General features: G+C 27.8%; 1 protein-coding gene across 2 annotated transcripts; it reads right to left on the reverse strand.

The window, feature by feature from the left end:
• Window positions 1–1,416: 1,416 nt before the first annotated feature.
• On the reverse strand, window positions 1,417–8,230 carry Sur-8 (leucine-rich repeat protein shoc-2). 2 transcript variants are annotated; one of them, XM_070642049.1, is made up of 8 exons: window positions 7,658–8,230; window positions 7,490–7,562; window positions 5,985–6,488; window positions 5,793–5,920; window positions 4,987–5,201; window positions 4,807–4,930; window positions 4,531–4,740; window positions 1,417–4,246 (listed from the first exon to the last, which is right to left on the reverse strand). In XM_070642049.1, the coding sequence occupies exons 1-8, from the start codon at window positions 7,958–7,960 to the stop codon at window positions 4,205–4,207; spliced, it is 1,599 nt and encodes a 532-aa protein (XP_070498150.1). In that variant the 5' UTR covers window positions 7,961–8,230; the 3' UTR covers window positions 1,417–4,204. The 2 variants fall into 2 exon arrangements, with proteins under 2 accessions (XP_070498150.1, XP_070498151.1); XM_070642050.1 differs by having other exon boundaries at window positions 1,417–4,102; window positions 7,658–8,228.
• Window positions 8,231–11,645: the final 3,415 nt, after the last annotated feature.

Genomic DNA, 11,645 nt, shown 5'->3' on the forward strand with positions numbered 1-11,645 from the left:
TTTTTTTTTTGTTTTGTTGCATAAATTAAAATCATAAAAAGTTTTGGTATTTCAATGCTCCTTTACATTGTTTTTTTTTTTTCATTATGAGCTTAAACAAATTAATTATTTTTTTTATATATTCTTAAAGTTCGTTTGCTTTAGAAAAATTATTAATATCACAAATTAATTTCCACGTTTTTTTTTCTTCAAGAAAAACTTTTGTAACAAATAAAAATTCAAAATTTTAAAATTTAATGAAATTTAAATTAAAATTGTGACAAATTTTTCAACAAAAAAATATTAGAAATTTTTTTATTATTAGCCAAGTTTTAAGCCATTTTTTGTGAATTATTTAACAATTTTAACTTAACTTTCATTAAATTTTAAATTTTGATCATCAAAATAAATTTCAAAATTGACTGTCAATTCAATTTTGAAGTAGACATACAAAAAATTATATCGAAAAGAACATAGCACAGTAAATTTTCCTCATTTTTTCACAAAATCGTTGTCCAATTAATTAATTTTTATAGATAAATTTCAATAATTTTTAATTTAGTATGGCCACAATTCAATCATAAAAAGATTATTCTCATATAAAGTGTGTCATTTAATACCTAATAAAATAAGAACTCAAACCAAAGTTTTTATTCTGAAATTGTCAACATCTATCAATTGATATTATCATCATTTTTTTTGTCTGTTTGCAGTTCTACAATTAAACACATTGAATTATTTTTTTTTATGATCGACATCATCTAATTATTATAATTAATATTATTATTTTGCGTTCTTCCAATTAATTTCATTTCATTATTTACTTCTTTTTTTTGTATCATTAATAAGTCTTCTCAAGGAAAAAAGGATAAATAAATAATAATTTGTAATGTCTGGCGATTATTTTTTGCTGAAATTGTCAATTGAAGTTGGAGTTTGAAGATTTGATCGAGTATTGTCTATAAGAGAACTGATTACTTAAGTAATTTAGGAGTCTGATCGTTAACAGCCTAACCTAGGCTAGATTTGACAAAAAAATTCTCTGTTTTCCTAAAGCATTCAACCTTGTATGTGGCTTTAGCCTCATTTAGCTTAACACTATCATGCATCAACCTATTCTTCTCGCGAAGGAACCGTTAATCCGATTCATATACCTAGGTCGAAGTCGAACTCGGTTCTGGCTACTGCTGGGTTTATTGGTTTAGCAAACCGGTATCTTTAGAAAATCAATAGAACTCGAAGACTCAAATTTTTGAGGAATCAAGTCGAAGCAAGTCGACAAAAACCGAATTGACTCGAAATTTCTGTTAATTACAAACTAAGAACATGATCTAGATCATGGATTACAATTGATCTGTATATCGATCGATCATTGAAGTTTTTTTATTTATGAACTTCTAATAAGTATAATTTTAAACCCTGACTCAATACTCAGTCATTATTCCTAAATCCAACTGAATCTAAGTCCTTCAATTGACAATTTTAGCTTTCTCAAGCAGCCCATCTCAATTTAGTTCTATTTCATCAGTTCTATAGGAAGTGAATTTGACTATTTAACATCATTTTACTTCTAGATCACTTTGTAGCCAATGAAATATCACTAAATGACAATGTGCTTACTTGATAATTTATTAAAGAATATTCTTCAATATTAGAATATTTTTAAAGGATTTGTTATGGATGCAATTTTTATCTTTTTTTGTCATATTTATACTTAATATTTAACATTTTTCAACAAGAGCTATATATCTTCATCTTTATTATTTCATTCCTTTAATTTATTTCATTCCGTTTTTTTTTTTTTATTATATGTTCTGTGATTATTTTTATAACGAAATTATTTTTTTTTGTTTTAATTACACCTGACAGAATTATTGTTTGATTGAATAAGTTATGTTCATTCAAGTTTTGCTTAAATTACAAGGTGCTAAATGGCTTTTGAGTATGCGATGAGCATGGATAGAGAATTTATGGATTAAAAATTAAAGTTTGATAAAAAAATTCAGATTTTTCTGAGCAAATTAGAAGGAATGGCGGTAAATAAATTTCTTTGAGTGTTATTAGTAGGATGTGCTGCTCATACTATCGTAAATTGGCAAAAAGAACTCGAAAGAGACTCGGATTTTGTATGGAAATGTCTTTTTTGAGCTCTGGGATCGACTTGGTCTAGTTGTCTAGGAAGGGTTGTTGTCTAGGACTCAAAGATCCCGAGTTCGATCCCAGGGAAAAATGAAGTTGAATTCGAGTGCTTTTTCGCTGTTCTAGTCTCACCAACTCGGTTTGTGTATTCGTGACACACAAATTGTGGCTAGGTACGTTGCATTGACATCCCCTGGGTCATGTAGCTGTCAAATTTACAAGCTTTCGCAAGTTTAACTAATGTCAAGTACATTACTAGACATACAATCGACTAGCCGCAGCTTATTCCACTCGGAGTTAGCAGCAACATCCAAATCTCTGATTCGAGACTCGTCAGAAGTAAACAGTGATTTCTTTTGAGGTAAACAATATAAAGAAATGAAATTCACAACTCTAATGCCTATGTTTATTAAGACAAAAACCAGAATCTATATACTATTTTGAATAAATAAATCATCAAATCGATGAACTCATCAACTTTAATGTTAGATAAATATGAACTCTTTAAAACCCGCACATTTAAAAATTTTCTTACTCCAAAACATTTAGCATCAACATATGGCATCATTATAAAAATAATCGCAGACTATTCACAAATGAAATAATAAATTTTACACTCTATATTTTCGCAATCATAGAAAAAAATTCACATACCGTCATTTATATTTGTCAAAAAAGTTTCATTATTTTTTTTTTATTTAAAATTATACATATATCGGGTGATTATCCTTCCCTCGACTTTCTATATGCATTTTTTTTTTTTCATATTCTCTAGTTTGAGTCATTTTTAAAATAATTTTAATTTCTTTTCTCGCACTTTCTTTGCACGCGATTGAGAATTGATTGATGGACGAGTGACATGAGGCAGGCGTTGAAGTTGATGGGAAATTTTTTTGAGTCATTTATATAAAGTATTGAAAATAATTGGTTTGGTAGAGTTGACAATTGAGGATTTTTGAGGATCCAGGATGAAACTCCAAACCTAAATACATCAATCTGTCTTGTGGTTTATTTTTAGTTAAGCTTTTGTGGACAAAACGAGAATTGAGACTTCAAATTTAAGATTTAATAATTGATCAAGCAACTTCCTTGAAATTTCAAAATTCTAGCATATAACCATTAACATCCAATTCTAACTGATCAGAATCTTTTTCAACTTCATCATGTGGATGGCAATTCAAACTAAATATCTTTAAATTGTGAAGAATAAACAGCTTATTGACAAATTAATAAGATAATAATCATAAAAGACCAAAGAAGTGTTTGAAGCTATTTTGCAATTTTTTATCTCCACAAAACAAACTTTTTCATGACTCACATGTCCTCTTTGAAATAATAACAAGTATGTGTATCATTCAAATCGCCCTCAATTTTTCATCGAGTGTACAAATAAAGCAATTGAGAAATGAAAATTCAAAGTCATTCGTTATTCTCAATACAGTTCAGAACATTTACCACTTAAGAACATCGTTAAATATTATTTAATTTTTTTCAATTTTTTTTTTACTTCTTTTTTTTGCACAAAAATTTTGAGAGCGAATTATTTTTTATTTTAATTAGTTATTTTGTCTCCACATTATGAATTCATGTGATGATGGATTAATATATTTAAATATTATTTTTTTTTTTTGCTGTCTGACTTCTTCATGCTTCATGTTTCTTTTATGTGACAAAAATACACGATTTTTTTTATGAATGCAAAAAATATATATATTTATATAGTTTAATGGCTAATACTTCGATTAATATTCTTCTCATAAACAAATGCTGTATTTCCACATTTAATCTCGAATCGAAAATAATTTTGATAATAACTGTTCAATTCTTTAAGATTCGTAAATGACTTACTTTGAGAAAGTGGACGTGACTTGCTGAATGATGTACTTATGGATTGTTGACGACTTATTTTACTACCAAATAAGCCTTTATTTTGGGATTGAATTGTCATTTCATTAGTAAATCACATTTGGCGAAATGGTGAGTGCTAAAATGGAAATTGATAGATATAAATTAGTTGATTTGTCCATCTGTCTGTCATTCCGCGATAAGCTCCGTCCCCATTTTCATAAATGCCAAATTTCAATTTTTAACAAAATTGTGAAAATTTTTGAGATTTGGTTGTATATACCTGTAAACAAGTTTTGAGAATCTCAGAGCACAGTAATTTATATGGTTCCCCATGGAAGCACAGGGAACCGTTAAACTACAATCTTCCCACAAATTTCAAAATTTAACGGATTTTCAAATTTCAAATTGTTCAATTTACAACTTTAAACCACTCAAAATTCAAAAATTCGTTTAAAATTCAAAATTTAAATATTCAACGGATTTTTAAATTTCAAATTATTAATTATTCCATTCAAAATCCAAAAATCCGTTAAAAATTCAAAATAAAAACCAAAAAATACTTACAAGTTTTAAGTATTGTATGATAAGTGAAGGACCTCCAGCAACAACTTCTTGAGGAATAGAGCTCAATGGACAGTTTTCAATCGACATTATAGCTAAATTTTGACATAAAGCTAAACCAAATGGCAATTTAATTAATGGATTATCGTTTATATAAAGTGATTCGAGATTTTCCAAATTTGCAATCTCTTCCGGTATGAATTGTAAATTATTCTGCAAATGCAATTGAAGTTTTATTAATGAACAGGAAATGGTATGACAGGATGTAAGTGTACTCACCTCTCCAACCGAAAGATATGTCAAATTTGAAAGATGCCCAATTGTGCGTGGCAATGCAGTTATTTGGTTTGATTGTAAAATTAATTTTTGTAGATCGTGTAAGAGTCCGATTTCCGCGGGTATGCTGGAATGTCAAAATAATGTCAGTTATCAAACCTAGCAAGTCAATTTGCAACTTACGTTCCCTCCAATCGATTCTCCTCCAAATCCAACACTCTCAACTTCCTCAAATTTCCAATTGTTGTTGGAATCTTCCTTAACAAATTATTTGATAAAATCAAAATTTCAAGTTGCTGTAGATTCTGTATGTCATCAGGAAGTTTCGTAATTGAATTCGTTCCTAAGTTCAGTTCTACCATATTTGTCCACGTGCCGAGATCAAGTGGTAATTGTGTCTAAAAATAATCGAGCGAATGAAAGTGTAAATTAAATTTATTAAAAAAAAAATAAAGTGGAATGCTTTATATTTGCATATTTTTGTCATTAAAATCAAGTATTGCTTGACGCAGGCATTGTAGAGGCTTGAATCTATTTTAATTCGTAATTATGGTGTCATTAAACTAAGTATAATCTTAGATGTTTTCAATATGTCTACAATAAAACCCTACAATTCCGATGAAAGTTGAGGTAAAACCATACAAATGTTTTACTAACCCGAACAGCACAGTAAAGCGAACCTCATTTTTCGAATCGGTCAAAATCAACCGTCATAGTGACTTCAGGGCAATTTTGCGTCTTATCCTTAGTACGGCGACGTACCAGAGCCCTACCAAATACCCTATGCTGTTCGGGGTTGTTGGCATAACGTTCATACGTATACCCAACAAATTAATCATTTTAACTCTATAAAAAGCTATAAAAAATTTATAAAATCGTCAACAGCCTGTCGTCAATTGATCAACAATATTGATTTCAATCACATTCTATTAATATAAATAAAAGAAAAACTATTGGAGTCAATTAGGAAACAGATATATTTAAATTACCAATGAATTCTCCTTCATGTTAAGCTTCGTCAAAGACTTTGCTCGTGAAAAAATGCCATAAGGAATCTTATCAATTTGATTGTGCTCTAAATTAATGCTTGTTATATTGTCATGAAATATTCCAGGACCTAAAAAAAGATTAAAAGGCTTAAGTATGTCCAAAATAATGTTAAAAATAAGTTAAATTGTTACCTCCTGTTGGGAAACTGGTGAAAGAATTTCTCGACAATGTTATGCTTGTGAGTAATGTTAAACTCGACAATATTCCCGACAATTCCGATACTGAATTTCCTTCAATATTAAATTCTTCCAATGCACAGCAATTCTTTAATGTTTGTGGTACGACTGACAGTCGATTATATCTCAATCCAAGACGAGCCAAATTAACTAAATTACCAATTGTATCTGGTATATCCAGTAAATCATTGTGCTGCAAATCTAATGCACTTAAATTCTTACACATTCCTATTTCTTCAGGTAAATGTTCCAAATGATTATGACTAATGTCTAATATATCCAAATTTACTAAACATCCTATCGCTCTTGGCAGACTTTTTATTTTATTCTCTCGCAAGCTGAGCATTGTTAGCTTCTCTAAATTTCTAATCTCTTCACTCACATTTCTAATTCGATTAAATCGTAGATACAGTGTTGTTAAACTTTTTAATTTATAAATTGAATCTGGAATATCTTCGCCTATGAATGAGAAATAATAATAATGTGGATATGAATGATTAGTAGAGAGTTGTATTAAAACTAGTAAGCTGCAATTGGCATGAATTGAGCTAATTAGGTAGTTCCACTTTGTTTTTTGGAGATATTATGTGAGAATTTGTTTATGTTGAGGTCAGAGATGACAAGACTTGGGGAGTTCGGACTATAAAAGTCAAAATAGAGCAAAATCTGAAGTCCGGACTCAAATGTGCTTCGTGTCAGTTCTTCTTGAGCCTAATTTTAAATGATGGTGTAATGTCATGAGAAATGTGTGAATCTTTGTCATATCGACAACAATCTGTGAATGGATTAAGAGATCAGCCTCTGGTGAAGAATTGAAATTGTGTCCTCAGTCACCGATCTGCCTTAGGAAGGAATCGAACTAGTGTCCTGAGAAGCGAAAGTCCGAATGATTGATAGAGCTATCTTTGATAGGAATCGAACTAACGACTGGCTTTTAACAATAAAGACAGATTTCCATCTTGTTTCTTGACAACTAGACCACAATGGCCTTATTGCTGCATTGAAGCAATGGTCTACATATAGCTTAATACTCCACAATCTTTATTCTACTCTTTCATCACTAGCTAGACACTTAAAAAATTAAATTTCAATGATTTTCCAACCTGAATTTTACTATTTTCACCATATTATTGTATTAAGTGTCACTAATTAGTATCTTCCTGTATTCCATCCTGTAATTGTTGGAATTCCCTCTTTAACTCCCAACAAGACCTCAAAAACATTCCTTATCCTTCAACCTTCTCGAAAAAAAAAAATTTCTAAAGCCACTTGTCAGTTCATAAATATCATTAAAATGCAAATGATTCATTTGATGAACTACAAATCATGCAGATTGTTCATGATCCAATTTTTCAATCATGACTTAGTCAACAACAAAAATTCGTAGAATCAGTTAAAACAAAGTGGAACCCCTAAGATCCAGAAGCAACAAAAAAAAATGAAGAAAAACTCCTACTTACCCAATTTATTATGACGAAGATCTAAAACTTTTAATTTTGTCAAATTCTGCAATGTATCCGGTAATGAGTTCAGCTATAAATAGAGGAAAACGATAATTGAATTAATCAGTAAAAATGTGTAAAGGGAGATAAGAACATAAAAAAAAAAATAATAATATGAAATCATACCTGATTCTCATTCAAAGCTAGTGTCTGTAATTGCGTTAAATATCCAATTTCGGGGGGCAATGATGCAATTTTATTGCCATAAAGATAAAGTTCAACTAAATGTGGACATTCTTTAATGCTTGACGGGATGACTGTTATGTTATTTTTCGATAAATTCAACCTGACAATTCCTTCGTCCTTCGCTCGTGTAAATTCCTTATTTAAATCAACATCAGGCTGTGTTTTATTATTCTTTTTCGTATTTGTAGGCTTTGACTGCTTTGCGTCAAGCTTAACTGTGACTTGTTTCATGCCCGTATCCATGCTTAATGCTTATGAGCCACAAAATTTCAGAAAAATTTTCACAAATCCAAAAGTTGAAGGAAAAAAAATGTTTTTTTAGTCAAATGAAGGGAAAAAAAAGTCCCCAAAAAGGGAAAAAACGAGAAAAATATCACTTATAATAAGTTATTCAAAAAAATCGAAGTATATAATAGGTGAAATAGGAATTATTTAGTTATTCTTTATTCATTGTACATCACTCTTTTGACTTATTATTTTTAAAAAAAACTTTTTTTTTCTAACTTCAAAAATTAAAAACTTTTCTCGATTTTTTTTTTCTCTCTACACATTCGCCCTTGCGGAAATGTCAATTTTCTACGATTCCTGATTATTCTACGTTCTTACTCATGCTCTGTTTTGAAAATTTCATGACTGTTATGGTTTAGTTTGTTGTTTTTTGCTAGCTACCTGGATGTGTTCCCGGGCAATAGTTAATATTGTCTTTTTATAAACTTTCATGGCAACAGATTTTAATGCAGGATATGACTCTACTGAAGGTTGATTATGGCGCACTTCACTTGTAATGTTATGCAAAAAAATGAATTTTTCGATATTTTCCCCTCCCTCCTACATCATAGTGAGAGTCGTCCATTGAAAATGTCCATGCAAAAACATTTTTTGTTAGGATTTGTTGTACTTCCTTGGTGAATCCGCGTTTAGAGTTCGTCGGAAGTTTGGTCTGTCTTTAGATCTTCTGCCAGTGTCTTTCGATTTTGAATGATTAGCAGCCTTACCTCCCCCTAAGAATCGAATATAAATTAGTGAACAATCTTGGTGGCAATTAATGATAATTCACTCTAATTAAATGACATTTTCTAGTAAGTTCATTGTAAAATACCGTAAAATCTTTAAGAATTCGAATAGTAGTAACTCCTAGTCTAGACTGCAATTTTTATTTTATGTCTGCACATAATTAGATTGGGCGTGTTGCATTGGGAATTTCCGGGAATTTTTTCCCACTTTCTTAGACAGAAAGCTCCTTCATTTGATAGAGTTTTCAAGGCAAATGAGAAAGCAAATTAAGAAAAACGAGATAAAATACCCACAAGAAAAACTTTTTTTGTACGAAAGATTTCAAGCTCGCCTCGAAAAGCTTCTGATTGCGTCTCTGAGGAAAAATGCAAAATAAGGTTATATTTTTTATATTTTGAAAAAACTTTGAATTTCATAAGAAATTATCTTAATTTAATGATAATTGTTTAACTTTGAAACGCATATAACGCACAGCTATGGATCTTAGGGTCTAAACAGCTATTATATTTGTAATTTTAAAGGGCTTATGATGTAATTTGTGTAGTTTCGTAAGAAAAATCTTCAATTTCCACAAAATGGTTTTCGTTGAAAGTTGTCTGTTTTGAATATTCAATTTTAGAAAATTTGAAAATTTTCAATTTTTAATTAAAAATTTGGTAAATTTTCTACAATTTTCAGATGAGTGTCTGTATTAATCTCCATTTTGAATAACTCAGTCTAAAATTTCCTGAAAAATCTTTACAAAAAAACACCAAAAAAAAGTTAAAATTTGTTTTCACTCAAAAAATTGTTTCTCACATTTCCTTTTATTTGTTACATAAAATATCTTTGGTGATAGTTTTATCATCATCATTATTATAATTTAACTAACCTATATTTTTAAAAAAGAATGTTTTCTTCATTTCTATGTTTTTAAAACTTTAGTTTAAAAAAGCAATAAATGATAAGCTCTTCAATTTTTCATTTATTTGATAGGAAAAAAATTCATTTTCGTACCTTAAAAATTATAAAAATCGTTTTTTAATGATTTTATGTCTGTTAATTAGAGAATTAAATTGTTATAGTCCTTCACACTATGTGATACAAAAATGGTTTTTTGTTTTTAAAAAAGCTACACAATACAATTCCATTCCAATTATTTTTCTTTTTTTATCCATTTAATTTTTTCTTTTTTTAAAATTTTTAATTTTCATTTCCAGTGCGTTAACATAAAATAATTCTGTCCAAAAATACATTTTTTTCTTTATTTAAATTTAAATATAAAAATCACATTAAGTTTTAAATGTGACTAATTTTTTTTTTTTGGTAATCTAGTTTTAGTTAAGGGTCAGAAATTATCGTAAAAATCGTGATTTTTAAGATTATTTAACATTTGAAAATTGAAATTTTTGCAAATTTTTTAAAATTTAAATTTTTACAATTTTTCTCTAAAATTATCCAAAAAAATCTTGATTTTTACGTTAGTTTCTGACTCTTGGTTAGAAATTTCAACAAAAATTTGAAAGAATTTAAACAAAAATTTTTAAAATTTAAATAAAAGTTGAATTTTTAAATTATTTTCTCAAATTTTTGTTTAAATTCTTTCAATTTTTGTTTAAATTAAAACAAAAATTTGAAAAAATAATTTGAAATTTTCGAAAATTCAATTCTCAACGGCTCAATTTTAGAAGTTTATTCAATAAAAAAATAAATAAATTTTGAGCAAAAAAGCAGGTGAGACAGTAGTACGACTATGAACAGGTAAACACATAAGATACACTTAAAATATATTTTTAAAATTCTTTTCTTTTTTCTTAACTTTTGATTTTTAAAAAATTAGTAAATGCACAATCAGCGGCATTACATCCAATTCCACACTCTTGACAAGATATTAAATTAAAATCATTTCCTTAAAATTTTAAAATTTCTTTTTTTGGAATGATTGAAATTAAATTTAAAATTTTTGTATATGACTAGAAATTCCTTAATTTTCTTGATATTTCATCTTCCTTAAAAATTGTTTTTTTTTTTCATCCCATTTAAAAATTCATCTTATTTAATTATGATACAATTAAAATATTGTATACAACTATTATGTTCTTCAACATTTTTTTTATGGATGGATTTTTTGAGCATGCACTTTTCCTATTTACAATTTTTTTTTTTCATTTGTGTTTTGCAATAAAAGTATCAAAATAAATCTGATAAAGTTATAAAATAATTATTCAGAGCAATGGAATTTACCTTTAAAAGGTTATAAAAAGTAACAGGCGATTTAATGTCACATTATTTATCAATTTAATTATTATATGGAATTAACTGATGATCAGTTCAGTAGAATAAGTAGGGTAACGTAATTATTACATTTTAATTGTTGGGTGAGATCTCTGATCAAACCAAATGATTTGAAGAACTTAATTACATACAATTTGTAGGTAGATTTTAAATCAACAGTAATTTAATTTTATGTTTCAATTATCAAGTGATTTTGAGAATTTTATATGAATAATTCAGTTTTTTCATACAAATTTTTTGATTTTTAATTTCAAATTTTCCTTAAGATTTTAAATTTGAATATTGTTAAATTTTGAAATTTAGAATCAAAGTAAATTTTGAATTTTAAAATGAAATCAAATTTAAAAATTTGAAATTTAATCAAATCTTGAAATTTGAATTTATTCCAAATATTGAAATTTGAAATTAAAGCAAAATTTGAAATTTGAAATGAAATCAAATTTTGAAATTTAAAATTAAATCAAATCTTGAAATTTGAATTTAGACCAAATTTTGAAACTTGAAATTAAATCAAATTTTGAAATTTGAAATTAAATCAAATTTTGATATTAGAAATCAAATCAAATTTTAAAACTTGAAATGAAATCAAATTTAGAAATTTGAAATTTGAAATTTCAAATATTTAAAAGTTTTCAAATCT

This window comes from Chironomus tepperi, unplaced genomic scaffold (assembly GCF_022539635.2).
Source record: "Chironomus tepperi strain 1889 unplaced genomic scaffold, CSIRO-AGI_Ctep_v1 contig_262, whole genome shotgun sequence".
NCBI lineage: Eukaryota > Metazoa > Arthropoda > Insecta > Diptera > Chironomidae > Chironomus > Chironomus tepperi.